The 22,873-nt window shown below is 42.9% G+C and overlaps 1 protein-coding gene across 12 annotated transcripts in view; it reads right to left on the bottom strand.

Annotated features, from left to right (window-relative positions):
- PCM1 (pericentriolar material 1) overlaps positions 1-22,873 on the bottom strand; it is a 156,060-nt gene that overhangs the window by 57,873 nt on the left and 75,314 nt on the right. For all 12 annotated transcript variants that reach the window (XM_068278646.1, XM_068278648.1, XM_068278649.1 and 9 more), the window contains 7 exons: positions 20,287-20,444; positions 17,814-18,076; positions 13,547-13,704; positions 13,341-13,470; positions 12,307-12,450; positions 9,662-9,846; positions 51-242 (listed from right to left, as the gene is read on the bottom strand). In XM_068278646.1, coding sequence (XP_068134747.1) covers positions 51-242; positions 9,662-9,846; positions 12,307-12,450; positions 13,341-13,470; positions 13,547-13,704; positions 17,814-18,076; positions 20,287-20,444 — 1,230 coding nt within the window. The remainder of the gene's footprint in view (positions 1-50; positions 243-9,661; positions 9,847-12,306; positions 12,451-13,340; positions 13,471-13,546; positions 13,705-17,813; positions 18,077-20,286; positions 20,445-22,873) is intronic.

The raw sequence follows: 22,873 nt of genomic DNA, 5'->3' as shown, positions 1-22,873 counted from the left end.
CCACTGGGGCCAAACTGAGAATGAACATTATATATATTTCAACAACTGACCCTTTACTGCTTTTTCCACTGAGAGCACTCTGACTCATACTGTTGTGAGGGTAAGTGGCATTCGCATGGAATGTGTTCTCTTGCTCTTCTTCTTCCTCCTCTTCTGCCTGATTTACATCTGAAACACAAGCGGCATCCTCCTCATCTTCATCCAGGGCACACTGCGTGGATCCTCCCCAAGTTGCCATTGTTCTGTTAGGGAAGAAAAAGCAAACCGCTAGTAAGTTGTCTGGCAAATAATTGTATAATAAAAGGCACTGGCTGTGGTGCACTCAAAAGGGTCACCGGAGCTTCGTATACCACTCAACAAAATAAGTAAACTCAGTGCCTTAGAGAGGACACCTGAAGTTTAAGAGATATGGACGTTGAATATTTATTTTCTTTTATACAATACCAGTTACCTGGCAGCCCTGCTGATCTATCTCCAAAGCGGAAAAAAAAAAAAAAAAAAAAAAGAGACGGCACTCCACTGGCTGCAATGGAACAAGACATTACATGTTACGGATAAAATCCTTCATCAGATGTCAAACGGAGGAGTTTATCCGTAACATGTAAGGTCTTGTTCCATGAATACATAGCAAAGGGAATTGCAGCCAGTGGAGTGCCGTCTCTTTTTTTCTGCTTTGGAGTAACCTGAAACAGTTTGGGACCTGGCGCCGGCAAATATCAGGTTGAGTACACCTGAATCAGTTGCATCTCTGGCAACACGTATTGGACTGCTGATCTATCTGGCTGTAATGGTCTCTAAACCACTCATCTGAAACAAGCATGTAGCTAATCCAGTCAGACTTCAGTTAGACACATCTGATCCGCATGCGTGTTCAGGGTCGTATTAGAGGCAGAAGATCGTCAGGAAAGCCAGGCAACTGGCATTTTTTCAAAAGGAAATCAATATGGTAGCCTCCATATTCCTCTCAGTTTAGGTGTCCTTTAAGCCAGTTACTTTTTTTTTAACAATATTTTTTATTAGCGGTCAACATTTTAAGATTACACAGATAAACCTGTTGACATTTTGATATACAATTACATCCACTTGTGTCCAACTGTTGCGATAAACAGCTGACAGAAAAGGTATGTGAACCGTTTGGAATTATATGGATTTCTGCACAAATTGGTCATAAAATATGATCCGATCATCTAAGTGCACCACGAAAGATGCTGGCGTTATATAAATCAACTAGTAGACCTAAGCCATTTTAAAAAAATGGGCTGTATGTCTGGTTGACACCCCGACTCCCTCTCCTCCCCCCGTGACCGCTGTCACCACGTGCCCGTTGCACGCCCGCCGCGTGCGCACTCGCCCGACGCACCCCTTCCTCCCTCAGCCTCTGTGTCCCTCCCTGCACATGCGCAGTAGCGCAAAAAGACGGGACACACACACACACACAGGAAGTGCAGGGATGGGACGCAGAGACGAAGGGATTTTATTATAGAGGATACTAATAATCTAAGTCACAACAATAGAAAATCACAGTCTGCTTAAACGAATACCACACAAATGTTTCCATGTTTTTTTGAACACACCATATGAACATTCACCGTGCAGGTGGAAAAGTATGTGAACACCTAGACTAATGATATTTCCAAGAGTTAATTGGAGTGAGGTGTCAGCCAGCTGGAGTCCAATGAATGAGATGAGATTGGAAGTGTTGGGTTACAAGCTGCCCTGCCCTGTAAAAAAAACAAAAAACAAACACCAGTTTGGGGTTTGCTTTTCCCAAGAAGAATTGCCTGATATCAATGATGCCTTCACAAAAGAGCTCTCAGTAGACCTACGATTAAGAATTGTTGACTTGCATAAAGCTGGAAAAGGTTATAAACGTATCTTCAAAAGCCATGCAGTTCATCAGTCCATGGTAAAACAAATTGTCCATAAATGAAGAAAGTTCAGCACTGCTGCTACTCTCCCTAGGAGTAGTCTTCCTGTACAGATGACTGCAACAGCACATGCTTAGAGAATGCTTAGAGAACCAGAGAGGACGTGAGTAAAGCTATTATACATACCTGGGGCTTCCTCCAGCCCCATTCGCACGGATCGCTCCCACGGCGCCGCCCACCGCTTCCTGTTTCCGTCGGTACCGGGTCCCGTAGTTTCAGCCAGTCGGCGGCAGCACGCGGCCAGTTGTCCGCATCACAGGGGCTCCCTCCATACCGGTACGCGTGCGGCGCCATACCGCGTAGCCGCATGCGTAAGGGTATGGAGGGAGCCCCTGTGCATGCGCACATTTGGCCGCGTCCACCGGAAGTAACGGGACCCGGTACCGCCGAAAGAGGAAGCGGAGGACGGCGGCGTGGGAGCGATCCAGGCTTATGGGGCTGAAAGAAGACCCAGGTATGTATAAAATCTTGTTTCATTTTCCCTGTATGGCCGTCTCTGGTTCCCTTTAATGAGGTGAAGAAGAATCCTACAGTGTCAGCTAAAGACCTATAAAAAAGTGTCTGGCATATGCTAACATCCATGTTAGCAAATCTACGATACGTAAAACACTAAACAAGAATGAAGTTCATGGGAGGATACTACAGAGGAAGCCACTGCTGTACAAAAAAACATTGCTGCACATTTAAAAAAGTTTGCAAAAGAGCACCTGGATGTTCCTCAGCAGTACTGGCAAAGTATTCTGCAGACTGATGAAATCAAAGTTGAGTTGTTTGGAAAAAACACACAACACTATGTGCGGAGAAAGCACAGCACACCAACATCAAAACCTCATCCCAACTGTGAAGTTTGGTGGTGGGGGTATCATGGTTTGGGGCTGCTTTACTGCATCAGGGCCTGGATGGATTGCTCTCTTCAAAGGAAAAATGAATTCCAAAGTTTATCAAGACATTTTGCAGAACTTAGGCCCTCTGTCCACCAACTGAAACTCAGCAGAAGATGAGTGTTGCAACAGGACAACAACCCAAAGCATGGAAGTAAATCAACAACAAAATGGCTTAAACAGAAGAAAATACGCTTTATGGAGTGACCAAGTAAGAGTCCTGACCGCAACCCGACAGATCATGTGCCATGACCTCAAGAAAGCAATTTACACCAGACTTCCCAAGATTATTGCTGAACTGAAACAGTTCTATAAAGAGGAATGGTCAAGAATTACCCCTGACCGTTGTGCACGTCTAATCTGCAACTACAGGAAATGTTTGGTTGAAGAAGCTATTGCTGCCAAAGGAGGTTCAACCATTTATTAAATCCGCGGGTTCACATACATTTTCCACCTGCACTGTGAATGTTTACATGGTGTGTTCAATAAAAACATGATTATAGTAGTAAAAATGTTTCTGTACCGCGTTAGCCAAACAAATTATGTAGGTAGGGGGAAAAAAAAGTCTTGTAAAAGAACAGTAATACCTTTTAATGGCTAAATGATAAAGTTAAATGATGCAAGATTTCTGGGATCTAGTCCCATTCTTCAGGCATACTTCCAGATGTTAGCTGAAGTAAAACACTGATGCAGGTAAGCAGTAAACACGAATATGATTGTTGGGCTTGTTACTGGTTAGCAGTTAGATGTCAGGTGATCAGCAGGCTGGAGCCAGTAAGCTCATGCAAGCATACATGAAATCCAGCAGGTTTCTGAAGATAATGAAGCCAAGTCAATCATGTTACATAAGGTGTCATGAATCCCATTCCACAATTTAAACCTTCTGTTAATGTCTTGAACATTTTTATAAATTTGTACTCTGCTTGTTCATTTTTGAGTTACCCATAAGAATAAGTACATTGAGATCTTGCATGCTGTGTCCTGGTTCACAGAAGTGTTGGCCAACCGGTGTGTCCATTTAACCCTCATCAATTTTAAAGAGGTGATGGTTCCTTCTTGTGCACAGTTTTTGTCCCATTTCTTCTATATAGATTCCTCTTGAGGGGCATTTCATGCAGAGTATCATGTAGACAACATTGGATGACTCACATGAAAATTGGTCTGGAATTTGATGATATTTCTGTGAGTTTTGTATTTGTATTTGGCTCAATATATTAGGGAAGGTCTCACAACTTCTGTTATTGAAGGGTAATGTGCCTGGAGTTTCTGGTGTAAATCATGCACTTTTGATAATTATTTGTCAAATTGGGAGGTTGTCTGAAAGCAAGTAGTGGTAAATCAGAAAAAAACATCCTTTGGAAGTTTGTCTTTGTGAAGTATCGGTTGCAGGGCTTTCGATATTTTCCTCAGTGTCTTTAATTTTGGGTTGAAGGTGACCACTATTGTTTTCAGTCTTTGGATGTACCGTATTCTTCGGACTATAAGACGCACTTTTTCTCCCCCAAAAGTGGGGAGAAAAAGTCCCTGCGTCTTATAGTCCGAAGGTAACAAAAAAAGTAGTAAACATATAGCAAAAAAAACATAAAGCGTTGCTTAATATTTCCCTCTGAGGGTCTCTGGTGGCGTAGAGCAAACCAAACGCACAATCATCTGCTACATTACACCGCTGCCCATGCCGCCAACCATCCGCCTCGATACCGCCAATGTGGCCGCCCGCAATGATCCCCATGTTCCTTCCATGCCTGCTTTCGGAAACTGCAGCGGCTGTCCTCTATGTATCCTGGCCAGGGCTAATTGCAGTGGATGTCCTCATCGGCGGGGGGGCAGGGCTAATTGCAGCGGCTGTCCTCCATGTATCGCGGTGGGGGGCCAGGGCCAATTGCAGCGGATGTCTTCCTCGGCGGGGGGGCCAGGGCTAATTCCAGCGGATGTCCTCCTCGGCGGGGGGCTAATTGCAGCAAATGTCCTCATTGGTGGGGGGCCAGGGCTAATTGCAGCGGCTGTCATTTTGTAAGTTCCTGCGCAGCGGCGGGGGGCGTGACAAAAGACAGGAGATTGTAGCCGTAGTTATGACTACCGATGCCTCAGTCATAACTACCACTACAATCTCCCGTCTTTTGTCACGCCCCCCGCCGCTGCGCAGGAACTTACAAAATGACAGCCACTGCAATTAACCCTGGCCCCCCGCCGATGAGGACATTCGCTGCAATTAGCCCCCCGCCGAGGAGGACATCCGCTGCAATTAGCCCTGCCACCCCAACCGAGGAGGACATCCGCTGCAATTATCCCTGGCCCCCCGCCGATGAGGACATTCGCTGCAATTAGCCCCCCGCCGAGGAGGACATCCGCTGCAATTAGCACTGGCCCCCTGCCGCGATACATGGAGGACATTCGCTGCAATTAGCCCTGGCCCCCGACCACAATACATGGAGGACAGCCGCTGAAATTAGTCCTGGATCGCTCCTCTTCTGGCCCCTCACCACAATACATGGAGGAGGACAGCTGCTGTAGCTCCCGCTGCCTGGATCGTGCCACTGCTTCCTTGCCACATCAAGGTCATCACAGCTCACATCAGAGGGACAGCTGGATAGGTGAGATCATACAAGTTGTAGGGTTTAGTTATTGTAACTGGTGATATAGATCGCTGAGCTGCGCTCACCATAAGTTCCTATTGTAACTGGTAGGGAGGCAGGGGTTAGTTTAATGTAGGGTGTAGTGTCACTGGTGGGGCAGCAGAGGTGGATTAGTGTAGTGTAGTAACTGGTGGGGGAATCAGGGACTAGTGTAATGTAGTGTAGTGCAAGGTTACTGGTGGGGCGTCAGGCTTTAGTGTAGAGTACTTAGTTTCGCTGGTTGGGACAGCAGGGGTAAGTGTAGCTGGGCACTGAAGCTTAGTTATTGTAGCTGGAGGGGACATCTTGGGGAGAAAAAGGTCTACAAGACTCCCTTGTACCATGGATGCACCCAGGTTTAGTATATTTTTTTCCCCTGTTTTTGTCCTCTAAACCTGGGTGCGTCTTACAGTCCGGAGCGTCTTATAGTCCGAAAAATACGGTACTTCAAAAGTTCCTCTCTAGATTTTAAAGTTGCTCTTTGTATTTGATCAACGATTTTTGGATGATATCCCTGATCTATGAATATATTACGTAGCAACATAAGTTGTCTGTCTCTGTCCTCTGAATTAGAACATATTCAGTTATACCTCGGAGCCTGGCTGTAAACAATAGATATTTTGGTGTGTTTCGGGTTGAAACTATTCCACTCGAGGTAAATATGCCAGTCAGTTGGTTTACGGTATATTGATGTTAGTTTTAAAACGGGCTTAGGTCACCTAGTGTGTTCATATTTATCGTACATTTTTTCATGGTAGTGGTCCTTTAATTTTCTTGTGCATGATGTTTCCTTTGCTAAAATAAATCAGCCAGCAGCAATTGCAGGCCACTAGTTAAATTGGCAGTTAAAAGGTGAACACTGTGGGTTACTCTCACCTCCTCTAGGGGCTCCGGAGGTGGGTACAAGGCCCTTGTTAATACCCTTGGACAAGGGGACTATGCAAAGGACAGGGAGACTTCACTGACTAAATGTAAAATGGCTGAGGGGAGCTATATATAGTGGCATCCAGGAAACTGACATTGTAAGATGAAAAGTTGAAAGTTAAAGAGACACTGAAGCGAAAAAAAAAAATTATGATATAATGAATTGGTTGTGTAGTACAGATAATTACCAGAACATTAGTAGTAGCAAAGAAAATATAATTTTTTTTATAACATTGCATCATTCTCTAATATTTGCAGTTTACACACTACTCAGCATTCTAAATGATTTTACAGAGCAGGCAAGTGAACTTTTGAACTCTTCTCTGAAGAGAAAAAGAAAATACATTTACAGACACTTGAGATAATAAGCTTCAGAAGACAGAGCTCTCTGCAACTTTGAAAGCTGTGGAGCTCAATGGTTCTTTTGCATAGATAACAACTTGAGTTTCTTAACTCTTCCTGTACTGGAAACAATATTAGACTTGTGTCTCTGCTCCTAATGTTTTATTTCTTAGCTGTACTACACATACAAATCGTATCAATTTTTTTTTGCTACAGTGTTTCTCTAACTTGATGTTCTGGTGATGCTTTGAGAAGTTTTTGTGGAATTGATGAATTCTTCCTGTGATGCCGTTCAGATAAAAGGATATCGTCTAAAAATATGAAGCAAGCCCATGGTTTGATTTCACAAGTTGATAGGAAGTTTTTTCTCCAATCTGGTCATAAATAAATTTGCATACTGGGGTGACATCCTACTTCCCATAGCACAGCCCATTGTCTGTAGATATATACCGTTCCCAAATGAAAAATAGTTATGAGTTAGTATATACCTGATAAGTTGTAGTGTGGGCTCTGTTGGTAGATCATTCAGCTGAAGGAAATGTTGGCAAGCTGCAATACTGTCTTCGTGTGGGGTGTTAGTATAAAAGGCATTCAACATCCGTTGTAGCCAGGATAGCACCCTCTGGGATCAGACTCATGGCAGAGAATTTGTTAAGAGGGTCAGTGGTGTCCTGGATGTAGCTGGCCTGGCTGTATTCCTTACCATGGATTTAAGAATTGATAGAAAACATTCTGGGTAAAAAACCCATGGTTTAGGTGCTACACCTTTGTTGTGGTTTTCAAATATGAATCACATTAAATTTTAATTAGTTGGCCAATGACTGGCACCTGGCCAGGTGCCAGTCATTGGCCAACCAATTAAAATTGAATGTGCTTCATATTTGAAAACCGCAACAAAGGTGGGAAGAGACCTGCTCACTGCCTTATCAGCTTCCACTCACAGATGGACATGTTGCAAAGCCTTCACCCTCCATCTTTTACCAGTGAATAAGCCAGGTATTCTAAAGCCTTGTACACAGCTTAGATTGTTCCCAGCTGAGGTGGACACCTTTGGTGAGAATGCAGCTCATGTACAATGGTCCCCGAACCCTAACCGATGCATCTGTGAGAGATCTGGTCTGCTGGATATTCTCGCCTGAGCCCTGGCTGGCTCCACTGTTCTCCCTCCATGCATGTTCCTTCTCTCCCCTTCATAGCCTCTGAATTCATTGCTAGTCTGGAGGATAGTAGCATGTTTTGTACCAATACCTGTGGGCAACAGCGATTGAAGGTGTGTACTTACAACTCACTGGTGAGGCTCAATAACATTTCCTGTAGCGATGGGCTTGCGAGTAGGAAGCCACTCGAATTAGTGATTAAAATGAGGCTTAATTGCCTCAGTTGTGTGGCTTGGAGAGAGTGAATACTTACCCAGAAGTCTGTTGTCTTCTATGTGTTCCAAACGTCTTGCACGCGTCCTATTGGATGTGTTGCAAGACTCACTACCAAGCACTTCCTCCTTCCGACTTGAATTCGCGGGGCTTCCTACTCGGAAGCCCATCGCTAATTTCCAGTAAGGACTAGAAGTTGGTTTACATTTTAAACTAGACTATTCAGTGTTCTAACAAGGTCATTTAATCTGGTCCTTGGTCCATTCTACCTACTGTCCTGCAAAACAAATGGGTGTGTTCCCATGGCAGGAAATAACAGAAGCACACCACAATCTAGCGTCAATACCATTTTCAATGCAAGGTGAAGTGTGGACTGCAGATCCGGAAAGACTGGATGGTATCCAGGCACAAGAGGTGGAGCTGAAATTATCAGATGCTGAGAATGGAGTTGACTGGCAGCAGAATAGTCAGCCATGAACCTGGAGAAGGAACTAGGAATGGTGAAAGCTACATGCAAAGGATAATGGAGGGAAGATTGGAGGGACTAAGGAGTTTACAATGGAAAGGAATGAGGAAAAGAAGCTGAAAATGAAGAGGAGGTTCGAGAAATTGAAACTGGAATAGAAAGAGGTGTGGGAATTGACAATGAAGAGAATATTAGAATGATCTGAACACTGGGACCAACATTATATGTCCATTTTTTTTTGTGAATTATGAACACATTTACTTACATTAATATATATGATCAAGATTTTCAGTTTGGGGTAAGGAACTTACTAAAGGTGAGGTTCCAGGAGTCACTAGGGTTTAGCAGGTGAGGACAAAAGAGAGGGAAATGAGAACCCATGAACCATCAATTAAGATTAAGTAGGGATAAAGTCTTGGTTACCTTGAACTCAGGTAACAGGTGGGAAGGGACGGACTTTCAACTAACCGGCATTTACGGAGGCCATGGGCCTCTCTTCCACAAATGCAAAGCAGTGTGCAGCAGAAACCACATACCAGAGGTCTGGGCACCAGTCCTCATCACTTCTTGCTGCTGTCGGCTGATTTGCTGCATTCTCCATAGCATCCCGATGAGTCACCTGACACACACTGGGTAATGTGCATGTAACAATACAGAGGATACAGCAAGTCACCCAGCAGCTGCAAGTAGTAAAGAGGACTGGCACCCAAAACTCGAGTCAGTGGTTCCCACAGCACGCAGCTCTGCATTAGCAGGAGAGAGGGCTCTGTGGGGGAGTTAGTGTTATATTGAGACCCTCTGTTTGAATTCAAGAATCCGGAATGTACACATATCTACCATAAGGCAATCCCCGCCTGTGCTGGATAACGGACACCCTACAGTAGTAAACAAACATAAGTGGTCAGAAAATTAATAATAAATCAGATACTTAAAAACCTTTTTTCATTGAAACGTTGGTCATCTGATAGCAGTGACCTGCAATTACCCTCTGCTTTAAGGGAAGAAAAAAAGAAAAAAGGACTTTAGTTTATAGTGTTTTAGTCTTTTGCATAAAACGTAGATACTGGGAGTCCATTATTATACTGGGTACCCTGTAATGCTCAATAACAGTTGACTGTAGAAAAGGAAATGTGCTCACTTTTCAGTTCTGCTTTGCTGATTAAGGCCCTGCGTCTCAGAGTCATCACTTCTAAGAGAAGCAGCAGATGTAGTCTCCGTTTGTCCCTGTCTCCTCTGATGTTCAGCCATTAAAGATTCCAGCTGCTTCCTTCTTTGGCGCAGATCTTCCCGTAAAATTTGGTGCCTTCTTATTTCTGTCCATACCTTGTAAAAAGGGGGAAATAAGTTTTTACCCATATAGGAAATCATGTAAATACTGTTTTTTGGAATATAAGACTCACTTTTTCTCCCCCAAAAGTGTGTGTGTGTGGGGGGAGGGGGGGGTTGCGGGTGGAAGTAACTGCATCTTATAGTCCAAATGCAGGGAGTTCCTGATTTGTGAACGCCTGCCAATACAAACCTCCAACCCGCCGCAATGTCGGTGACTCTCTGTACTGTGCCCATGCAGAGGAGGACACAGGGGACAAACTGAGGACACGGGGACACAAAGGGGCATAGAGGAGAACACAAGGAGGATAGAGGTGGACACATGAGGGACACAGGAGGACATAGTGAGGACAGAGGAGGACACAGGGAGACACAAGAGGAACAAGGGGGCATGAGGTACAAAGGGGGCATAATCCACAAGATGTCCCTTCACCATGGATGCACCAGGTTTACTATATATTTTTCCCCTAGTTTTTTGTCCTCTAAACCTAGGTGCGTCATAGTCTGAAAAATACGGTAGTTCACCAATGTAAATATTTAATGTGTATAGGACAGTGTATTCAATCAAATTGTTCATTCAAACCAAGCCATGCTTGTGAATCACCCAACTGACAGGTTCTGCTTCATTGAAACATTCTTAAAGGAATACTATCAATGCCCAAGTCTTCTAAAATGACAACGTACAAATAATGTCTAAGTAGCTGTGTAAACATTTTTTTACTTTTCATGTTAAATATCCGAGGCAAAAGCTTTAATTCATTGTGTGTAGATTTTAGCTACATTTGAAATGTTTCATTTGCTGAGGTATGAATCTGTATGAATCTCTGTAGTCTGACATGCCAAGAACAGTGTAATATTGAAGCAGATTATTTGAAGACAGGTATCAGGACACATGGACACATGGACACACACACACACACACACACACACGATACATTTCCTCTGCCTGTCTCAGACTAAGCTCTCTGCACACCGGGTTAACAGATACACTGTGAGGGTATTTCCATTCCCCTCATGTATGAGTCTACCGGCAGAATTTCAGCAGACTTCCATCAGAAAAATGTGAAATGAATTAGAGAACAGTAATCAAATAGATAAGCAGTGAAATGTATACACCAGTACTTAGCAGCACTTCCCAAATATTTCCGATCTCAACTGGAGAAAAAAAAAAAAAACATGTTAAATCGATAGTGTCCCTTTAACTGATCAAGTGTGAGGGGAATTTCCCCTCTCCTCATGGCTGTCTGCGGTCAGTTTTGGCGTCAGTAAAGTTTGAAAGTATTTTGATAACAGTAAACAGAGGTTGCTGCTAAAATGTATACACCAGTACTTAGCAGCACTTCCCAAACAATTCCTGGGTCAACTGAAAAAAATATGTGAATCGATAGTATTCCTTTAAGTTAACTCCTTTGTAGTTATTTTCACACGCAGTTAACAGCTTGTCTAGAATTCTAGAGTTATTTTAAGCATTGAAGAGTTAACTTAAAGACAGAAGAGTTGACTGAATACTACATGCCTCATCACCATGGTGATAACTATAGAAACTTTATTAAAGACAGGAGATAAGCTTAGTGAATTGAGGCCACTGGATAAAGAAATTAGATTACTACTTCAATACTGTCTAGCTGCAAGGAAAATTATTTAAAACAAAATTGGAATAGATCTGAGCTCTCAAACATCACTGTGTGGAAATGTGAGGCGCTTAGATCATTAGAAAAAGAAGAGAGAACAGCCATGAGTACAGAGAACAGGAAGAGAATAGTGACCACACAGAATATATGATGTTTGTTTAAGGACAAAACTAAAAAGATGAAAAAGAATAGGAGAGGCCAAAAGGCCAGCTGTGATTGAAGGAAAGACATGAGCATAAATGCACTTTGGTCACACTCAATGTTCTTAACGAATATAAAGATTTATTATGGTTATAACTAGTTGCAGCACTCAGGGCTTGAGGCGTTTATCTTAGCTAGTCTAGATGGGAACAGATGCCATCTGGAGATCACCTTATATTGCATTACTTGTGTATTACTATTTTGTATCCTCTAGATGCTTTTACATTTTTTACTCTACTCCTGACTCAGAATGCTAAAATATATGAACTATTAACCTTTTTATCTACACCCTGCTCTTAGAAGCCCAGTTCTCTGCCAGGAAAGTAATTTATGGTGGCGATTCCTTATCAGTGAGGGACGCTATAGTCCGACTGGGTCTATACTGGAGAAAAACGGTCAGCTGCATAGCTGAATACTACCTATTTCAGGCAGAGAAAGAAGACAAGGAACACATCCTAGTTATTTGTGCGCTTGGCACTGTACATACACGTCTACCTCATCATGTCACATAAGCTTCCCTTTAAGCAATGAAGCAGATACTTAAAGGTGTACATTTATACCAACAATTCAAAGCTTGGCAACAGGTTCTAATTAGCCATCTCAAGGAAAGGGTTTACTGTTGTACCTCATTGTCCACAGATGAGGAGTCTTCGGGGTCTGGCATGCTTGGAATGGCTGCATTACTGCTTTCATGCCTTTCATCTGGAGTTGAGGAAACAGTTGGAATGTTCCTGGTTGAGAGTTCGGATTTGAAACTAGATGTGGACAACTAATTAGAAAGGGGAGAAAACTTAGAATTAATTTAAGTACAGACACTATTTATGGACACCCTACAATACTGGTTGTATGTTACATAACCTTAGAGTCTTCCCAGGCCTCTCTGTATCACTTTGTTCCACCAATCGACTGTGAAATGTGCGGCTTCAGGATGGTGTTTTTTCCCCCCCATGTTACTAACATACAACTTTAACGTCAAGGAAGCCTTCGGGTCTCCTGGGTAGGCTCTGAAAGTACTCGGCTCACCAAGTACTTCTGAAGGAGAGCAGCTCCGTACTGTGTATGTACGAGCATGGACTCAAGCATGCCCAGTACAGTGCTGTTCATCTTCGGAAGTACACGAAGACCTGGATACTTCTGAAGCCCTTTGAGGAGACCCGAAGTCACAGCCAGCGGAAGAACGGGCACTCAGCAGTGGATCAAGGAAACAGAGAGAACAGGAAAAGCTCTATAGGATCCAGAGCCTTCACTCTACTTAGGTGAGTACGTAACTTTTATTTTAGTTTAATGTGGCTACAGTTATCCTTTAAGACCTACAAACAATCGCTTTTAACTAGTATTCAAGATAATTTCCCACTTAATATGCTCTGCACAACAGCCAGGGTTGCCACAGGATGCAGCGAGGAAAAACCCTAGTTCACTATGAACAAGAACTGTGAGCAACACAAACGCTAAATTGTCTACACTTGCAGTGCTAGAGTCCTGGATAGTTTGCATTGTATAAAACCCCCAAATCATGCCGGTTGATAAAATGAATTACTCTGTAGTGTGCTTTGAAAAAAAAAAAAAACCTGTTTACAAAGTATAAAGAAACAAAAATAGTTTGCAGAGTTATCATTTTCCCGTAAAGCTCACAATAAACCACATGTACAGTTTTCTAACCTGCAGATCAGGACATGCCTTCCTCAAGGTCTGAATCTTCTCTTGAATTTCAATAAGTTTTTTCCGCTCTTCTTGAAGTTGTCGGAGTTCCTTTTGTTGCTGTTGTAGCTTGGATTCATAAAATTTCTCTCTGAAGTTTCAAAAAAATAGTTCATATTTGGGGCTTGCAAAGCTAACCTTATTTACAATTAATCATCCCAAATTACCTTGCTTGTTCCTTAAGAGCTACATCTCTTTGTGCTTTGGACGCATTGGGACGAGTGTTATTTGGCTGCTGCTTAGGGCTTGCATCCTCCGTTAAGAGATGTCCTCCGCTGGTAGATTGATCTGCTGCTAAGGTCTCAGACTCTGTATCACCATCATACTGAAAAAAAATTGATGACCATTTCAATTACACAATTGGTGGAATGTAATCAGTCTGTTACAACAATGGGGTCCATTTATCAAAACAGGTGCAAAGATAAAAAAGTAAAAATAGAATTTATTCTAATTGGTTGTTCTGAGCAATTTGCTGCCTATTGATCCAGATTTATTTGCAATCACCTTGAAAAATCAATTCCATTAACTATTTATATTCAACTTCTTGGCATTTCAGGACACCTAAAGAAAATCTCATTTGTAGTGTTGTCTCACACACACACTAAAGGATCCAACCGGCTGTCTCTAGGGCGAGTGCAACAGCTGGAAAAGCGGGATAACCACCTCTATGCAGTACTCACCAGAGAAGTGCACATCCAAAGAAAAATATTGTTGCTGGCCCCTGAGTACACATCATTGGACGCAAGTATTTAGAGGAGCTAGACTCCCACCTCCCTAACAGGAGCTGATTTGCAGCCACAGGAGCTGATTTGCAGCTGTAGACAGATTTTTGCCTAGATAAAGGGGCCCTATGTGGCTCCAAACATTGGCCATATACTTTTACATAGAACTAATAAAGATTTTCTTTGGATGTGACAGTTCTCTTCTCTGTTGAATACCTAAAGAAAAGCGGTCTCAAAATCTGCATGGGTTGAGATTCAGGCCTGAGCTGTAAATTATGCCCACCCTTCTCATGCTGCACATGCAGTCAGCCGCCCTGTCAGCCACCCCAGCGCAGACATCAATCAATGTCCGTGCACGCAGCCAGCCTGAAATGGCTGTCGGCTTAGCCTCGCACTATCACCGCAGCGTGTCCGGCTGTTACGACATGCCGGGATCTCTTGCAAACAAAACAAGCCGCGCTACTCCTGAATCAGTCTCTGCACGAGATCTCGCGCTTCCCAGCGAGCCCGTGCATTGAGCCAATGAATGCACAGGCTCGCTGGGAAGCGCGAGATCTCATGCAAAGAGACTGATTCAGGAGTAGCGCGGCTTGTTTTGTTTGCAAGAGATCCCGGCATGTCGTAACAGCCGGACACGCTGCGGTGATAGTGCGAGGCTAAGCCGACAGCCATTTCAGGCTGGCTGCGTGCACGGACATTGATTGTGACTGTATGCGCTGGGGTGGCTGACAGGGCAGCTGACTGCATTGGTGACAGCCGGGCGGTAATTGATCTTACCCGGGCGGCGCGCCCACCTGTTTGGCCCTGGGGAGAACACTGTGAGGTGGAAGGAGGGCAAACATTTCAGAAATACCAAAAGTCATTTATGCCAAACAGTGAGACTACCATGCAATATAAAACCTACAGTCCTAATAAAAATGGAAAAATAAAACACAGAACTGGCAACTCCTAATTATCACTCTACCCACATTTACTTTATTACTCTAAGCACATTTATACTGAATGGAACTACACAATGCTCTGCTGCTGAACTATGACTACAAATAGCAGGGGACTGCAACTAACATATCACTTATCGCTCTGTTCCACAACTTTGAAGCCTGGCCAATAGAGCCCCTATCCAGGCAACGTTCTTAAAGCACACCTGACGTGAGAAGGATATGGAGGTTGACATACTTTTTTTTTTTTTTTAAACCGTGCAAATTGCCTGGCTGTCCTGCTGATCCTCGGTCTCCAATACTTTTAGTTTAACACCCTGAACATAAATGCAGATCTGGTGTTTCTGACTGAATTAACCACGTTTGTTTCAGGTGTATGATTCAGACACCATGCCAGGTAACTGGTATAATTCAAAAGGCATTACATGTGTCGACTTCCACATCCCTCTCACTTCCGATGTACTTTAAACTGCTGCCATCCTCCTCAAACTATATTAGATACAAGCGACCTTCTAAAAATGCTTCCCAACACTGCATTGTTGCAAAAACCTAAACGCCTCGTACATATGTATGAGGACTGGTTCTTTGCAGGGATCGGCATTGACCCTAGAGGTGAGAGGTCGGAGCCTGAGGCTGCACAGATGCATCACTAGTCTACAGCCTAGCGACAAGTCTATTACTATGGAGGGGAATGAAGGGACAACATGCGGTGTGTTGGAATTAAAGTATGATATGCTTGAATTCAGAGCCCTCAGTTACTGTACATAACTGGTTTTAGGAAAAAGGCTTGCTCTGCAGTGTCTCTTTAAATGACCCAAAGACATTTGGAGGAATTACAGTTCTGAGGTTTAGTAGAAATGTTCTATACCTATATATGCCATAGCAGAGATATCCAATGCGCAGGCCAGACTAGCTGAGGGCAAGCAACAGAAAACATGAGCTTGTTGTCCTTTGAACAGAAAATATGGTCAGCAAGACCCGTAAACATTCAGCTAGAACATACCAGGGACATATTACCTCATTTTGGGGTATTGTTCCTTATCATGCAGGCTATGTCTGAGTCTGCATGACTACAGGAGCCAATAGATGGTTCCTGTGAGCTTCTACAGGTGCTTGACAGATATGACACAATCAAGATACACCCCTCGGGTGATGTTATATTTAACGCTTTAGAGGCTAGTATAAAACAGCCAACAGGGGCTCCAGAGAGCCACTTCTGACTTCCAACTTTCACTTCAACTTTACTTTTATTACTAACTTCCTGTAACTGCATGCTGTATATAGGCCTAAGTGCAACGTATCATACATTATAAGCTAAAGCCTGGTTACCATTCAGGGATGGACCAAGAGCCGCAACGCTTAAAGGGAACCTTAACTGAACAGGGGGTAAAGAGTTTCACTTACCTGGGGCTATTACCAGCCCCCTGCAGCAGTCCTGTGCCCTCGGAGCCGCTCTGGAATCCTCCGGTCCCCCGCTGTCACTTAGATTTGTTTTTGAAGACTCACCAGTTAGCGCTGTTGCGGACCGGATCTACGCGTGCGGAATGCGGCAACGCGTATTTTTGTACGTGTTGCGGTCCGCATAAGCGCTAATTGCAGTAGGGAATGCATCCAATAATACGCATGGCGGCCGGCCGACTGGCGAGTCGTCAAAAACGAAACTAAGTGACAGCGGGGGACCGAAGGATTCCAGAGCGGCTCCGAGGGCACAGGACTGCTGCAGGGGGCTGGTAATAGCCCCAGGTAAGTGAAACTCTTTACCCACCGTTCAGTTAAGGTTCCCTTTAAGACAGACCGATTGCTTTGCTGAGGTAACGAAACATGTAACGAAGATAAGATTGCTGCTGAACACATCTGTATATCTGTTTTGCGAACAAACACCTTAACCTTTGAAAATGTCTACTCAGTTCTATCTCCTGTGCTGTTGCTGTGATGAGTGTCAAGTTATCTGTGATGTTCTGTGATATGGTGGCGAACAAAGGTGTAGTGTTGTTGCCCATAGCAACCAACAAATATTTATTACATGGTGCAGGACAGAGGTGCTTTCAATGGTTGATAAGAACAATGCGCTCAGGGGATGCTTGGGCATTGGTGGTTGGGAAAGATCAGGCATGCCAGATCTTTCAGCAATGCCAGGCGGCTGCTGTACACATGCTAGATACTAGCTAGATCATCTTTCTGGGAGAATCTTTATCAGCTGCCCAGTCAAGTTTAACCTACTGTGTATACGTGGCTTAGGGTCTTTTTCCACTACCATTGTTTTCCAATCTATTCCGATCACTTGGGCATAGCAAAACGATTGGTATAGTGAAACTAATGTAAACTGCAGCGAACGTTTTCATTAGTGTGATTTGTATGCAATGTGAATTTCCACTGATCGCAATCGCTGTCCTGCTCTGTTTTGTGCAATTAACTCCTAAACATTTTACAGGAGCGTAGAAAAATCAAACAGTTTTCGCACCGTCATGTAATTTTTCCACAGTTAAGCATTTCAAAATATTTTCCTGCTCTTTTCTTTCTCCTGACGCAATTGCTCCACACCGTGGGGTTGTGGCCAAATCTTGGTGGTAGAAAATACAAAGAAATGTGATCCCGTTTCTTAGTGGAGAGGGGCCCTTAACAGACTTTGAAAACACAAAGAACTAATTGTAAGTACTGTTCTACTAACAGACACATTCCAGCACCTGCTTTGCTCCACAGCGTGTCTGCACTTAGACAGTACATGCTGCATTATATAAATATCTCCAAAATAACCCTGACAAAAGTAAGCATACCATTGCAATAAGATCCTGCAGCTGTTTAAGTTTGTGTTTGGCTGCGATAAGACGGCTGAACTTTTCCTCGTACTCGGGATTGTGTGGCTCTTCAGTGACACTGCTGTGGCTGGACAGAGAAGCAGCAGTATCCTGATCATCATCATCTGCATCTTCTTCATCATCATCATCATCATCTGCATCTGCATCATCATCATCATCATCATCCAAGTTGACATTACAGTGCTGTTCTTTATCTCCTGTTTCCCTGTTGTACCGACATTCTACAAGTACAAATAAAACCTTTAATATCATATAAAGCACATCAAACCTCATATATAATAGATTGGAAATGGCGATTACTATCTTTCTCTTAACATAGATTTACTTTATATTTCAGTTTCATAAAAAATAAAGCATTTAGAAAGAATAAAATAATTTGAGAGGCAGGCTGTTTAAACTACATTATCTGGATTTGATTGGTACAAAGCCTGCAAGACTGTAGTTGTACACAAGCATGCATGCACACACACGGCCAGTCGTCAATGTAACGTGCAAGAGGTGTGAATTCTGAAACATGATTGCATCTGAGCTGTGTGAGTTGAGGTCTGTTCTAGTCCCTCTGTGTTTAAAGCCAACATAGACTACAATGATAAAAGCCATGATTAGCTGGGGTTATGGCTAGGAACCACGGGAGGGAGGTTATGTGCCACCACCGAGGGGGGGGGGGGGTCGGAGGTTTAAGGTTAGGCTCCACTTTGGGGGTCTTAGAGAGTTAGCTATCAGAAGAGGGAGGGCCCTGTGCGGGAGTAGAGTAAGGTTATGTCAAAGTAAAAGATCGGTGAAGATTACCGATATTTTACTATCATAATTAAGTAGTAGAATATCTGTAATTTTACCAATACTCTTACTAGTGGCCATCTCCTGTGCCCTTTTTCACAAGTACGCACCTTTGCTACCTCTCTATCAGAATCTCATCTAGGCAAGCTAAAGAGGCGCAGCCATTCTCTTACTCAAACTCAAAAGCACACACAGCATGTCTGATATTTGCAGCAGATGTAAGATATGCTCCAAGCCGAGGACAAAGAGGCAGTACTACAAAGGGATTATTACAAAAGGGTTTTGACACAAATGTTAGCTAAACATACAATGTGAACAGTTGTTCAATCATACAAGAGCACAGCACCATGAGGATAAAAAGAGAGCAAGGACATTACAATAATGCTACCACTACACAAACCCTTTTTAAGTGAATGTCATGAAATATGACCTTTTAACTTCAGTTAGCGTCTGTTTAAAAATGTAGAGAATGCAATGTGCTCAAAGCAATAAAAACAATATTTTGTTTGAGGTAAAAATCCTTCCAAAAATGCACCGGTTTGCATGACTGGTGCCAGTCTGCACAAAGCTGGAAGTAAATTTCTTTCCCACCCCTACAGTTTCTCCAGCTTTGCCGCAAATACTCAACACAAGGAGGTATTATTCATGTCTGTAGGCAAGACAGGAAATTTGTGCACTATGCGGCACCTGGTAATTTAAAGTAAACCAGAGATGAAAATAAACTAATGAGTTAAACAACTAGTTCTGTCTCTCTACTCCTAAAAATGACTCTTAGCTATCTCAAGGTTTTATTTTATGTACAAACATTTACAAAGCAGATTTGAGGTTTCACAGTCTCTGCTCAATTGCAGTGTCTCAAGAGTTACAGAGTGAAAATACTTGAACTATTGACCTTTTTATCTTCTCACAGTAAAAAGTCCAGGTATCTGCTTAGGAAAGTGTTTTATAGCTGTAATTTGTTATCAGTGAGCCGACTGAGTCCTGACTGGAGATAAACTGTCACTTCCATAGCTAAATATAACTTCTTTCAAGCAGGGTAAAAAGAAAAGGAGCACAGCATAAGTGTCTATATGCTTGCCACTGCATATAGACAGGTCTATCTCCCCATGCCACCTGTCATCTCTGGTACACTTTAAATGTGGGGGCGATCTATGTGGAATAGGCGCCAGGTACTGGCAAACACTATCCACGGCAACAACCATAAAAGGATAGTTACGGTTCAGTTCACACGCAGAGGCAGTAGCCAGAACGAGCACTGTGCCCAAAGCCCAGTGGCCAAGGGCACTGGTGTGTAACTGCAGAGACATTGCCCCGCGCCTAAATGACCCTTTTTCATATGCACACGTCTGTAGGTATGCTGGGAGTGCAGTAATCACAGAACACACACATACCTGTGTTCAAGTTATTTTAGTTAAATACAGATTTGGTTATTAATGCATGTTTTTGTAGGCAAAGAAAAGCTTCACTTTAACAAAACAATGATAATTTAAAAAAAAAAATAAAAATAAAAAAAAAAATAAAACCCTGGTACAGTACATAGTGACTCACAAACAAAGCTGGTGTATGGGGATCATTTGTAGGAAGACCTCGCAGTAAGTTCAAATATATTACATTACACTGACAGTGAAGGACAATACAGCTCAGTGATGCATACCTAATCCGGTGGACACATTGAAGGATCTTAAATTAACTGCAGATCTGTTGTTTATTTCACAATCCGTATTAAGTGGCCTTTCATCCCTTTTATTAGTGCCACACTGTGAATTAGAGATGCTATTCACTGGTCCCCAGCTACTCATACGTTGTGGGTTCCTGTAGAGATGGAAACATATAGGATTACTCAACACACGAGCTCCATGACTAAAAAAAATATATAGAATTATTACTCATAGCGCAGATATTGTTAATACATCTGCTAAGGTTGACAAGCAAAATGTAGGAAAAAAAAAAATCTCCCAACGAAGATTTCCAATCAAACTGGAGCTTGCTTGTTCAGCAACATACCTCCTAGCATAGAATGGTGAAACACCCATCCTGCTGCTGTTTATACTGCCGACAGACTGAGGCCTGACCACAGGCATATAATGATACCCATAGAAGCCATGCTATTTTAGTATTATATTCCAGGCCAGATACCACCAGCATCTGCCACTGCAAACAATCTGTGATTGCAGGTTTAACCTGAGAGAAAATTGGCTTTCTTTCCTGCTCGGGATGTTACTACAGACAGAGGCTGACCTTGCTCCTGGATGTTCAGCCAGTGCAGGAGCAAATTCTTGCAGGTGGTTTGGAGATGGGAGGGCTATAGTTACATAGTTTGGTTGGAAACAAAAAATCCTCCATCAAGTTCAACCCCCCCCCCCCCCCAAAACCCCATCCAGAATCCAAACATATCGGAATTGATCCAGGGGAAGGCAAAAAATCTTACAATAAGCCTTAAAGGGACTCAGACAGAAGTGCGGAGACCCGGTACCGGCGCTGCAGAAGACTGAGGACGGCGTCGTGGGAGCAATCGGAGCATATGTGGCCCCAGGTATGTATAAATCTTTTTATTTAAACAAGCTCTGGTACACTTTAATGTGGTCACACACGATACAACTTTTCAAATATCTGTTCAATTCAAGAATAGCAATCAATTTTTCTGACTGATGGTAACTCACCCTCCCATATGCGAACCCCTAAGGACATGGTCAAGGCCCTATGCCCCGTTTTAGTGCAATGTTATCCCCACTATGTTTGTATGTTTTGATGCTTGCTTGTACTGTCTGTTCTCTACTCTCTTTGTCTCTGCCATGTAACCACAAGCAATTCCGGGTGTGACACGGTCGCACTTGGCGAATAAAGTTTTCTGATTCTGAACATTCCAAAAATCTGACTAATGTACCACACATCTGCGTTCAATTTTCCCCCAATTATAATAAAAATGATTGGAAACTCTGAAAAAATTGCATGGGTAAATATATGAATAAATTGACAACCTACCCACACACCATTTAATTTTCATAAAAACTGATCAGAAAAATCCACCATTCCTGATCAAATTAAAAAAAAAAAAAGCTTTAGATTTTTTGGGAAACCCGATCTTTTTATCAAATTACTGTAAAACCAGATCATTTTATTGTATCGTGTGTGGCCACCTTTAAAAAGGAAAAAAATCCTTCCGACTCCAGATGGCAGTTAGATAAATTCCTGGATCAGCGAGGGAATTACATAGTAATTACAGCTATGGATGCCCTTCAACACAAGGAAAGCATCCATGCCCTCTTTAAAAAGCATATATAGGAGTTTGCCATAACTACTTCCTGAGGTAGAATATTTCAGATTTTAACCGCTCTCACTGTGAAGGACCCCTTTCTAAACAGATGGCAAAAACTTTTTTCCTCCACCCGCAAATCATGTCCCCTTGTCCATTGACCTTGACCCTAGGGACAAAAAGCTCCTCTGCCAAGATTTTGCCTTGCCCTCTGATGTATTTATACATGCTAATCAGGTCAACTCTCAGTCGTCTTTTTTCCAAGCTAAATAAACCTAGTTTGCCCAACCTTTCTCTTCCATCCCTCTGATTAATTTAGTTGCCCGTCTTTGTACCCTTTCTAGAAGGTCAATATCCTTTTTATAGTGTGGTGCCCAAAACTGTATCCCTAGCTTTGTAAAGCCCCATTCACCCTGCAGTGCCATCCGAGGGTTCTAGTATCAATCAATCCTGCTGGGTGACATGCCTCGTATGTGTGTACATGGCTTAAGTCAGAGCAGTAGCTGTGAGAAACCGGGAATTCTTTGTAGAAATATATCATTGGAGAGCCTTGAAGAGATAGCCAGCAAAGAGAAGACACAGGGACCTAACCGTCTGGAAAGACAATGTGCAGTCCTTATCCAGTCCTTTCCAGGCAGCCGTCTAACTTGCTGTGCTGATTTAATAAGTGCAGATGAAAAATTACAGATGAGCTGCTTCCAGCAACTACCACCCATAAGTACTCAGGTATATGGCTATATGACAAAGATAAGCCACCTAAAGGTGGAGCTCCAGCCAAACAATTCTTTTGTATATTTAACAGAGTGAGGAGGGGTCAAGTTACATACAAAAATGATACTAAAGGTGTCTGAGGAAGCAGAACTATCAATGAAACAGCTGGTAAACTGGTATCTTGCTGTTAACCTTGTTCATATGCCTGTGCTGGTGTTGATAGCACATTACATTCCTAAGCAGTGGATTGGTGTGTTGTCTATTCTCTTAATGAAGA

This window comes from Hyperolius riggenbachi, chromosome 1 (genome assembly GCF_040937935.1).
Source record: "Hyperolius riggenbachi isolate aHypRig1 chromosome 1, aHypRig1.pri, whole genome shotgun sequence".
NCBI lineage: Eukaryota > Metazoa > Chordata > Amphibia > Anura > Hyperoliidae > Hyperolius > Hyperolius riggenbachi.
The sequence above is the reverse complement of the archived record's forward strand: the minus strand, read 5'-3'. Positions and strand labels throughout refer to the sequence as shown.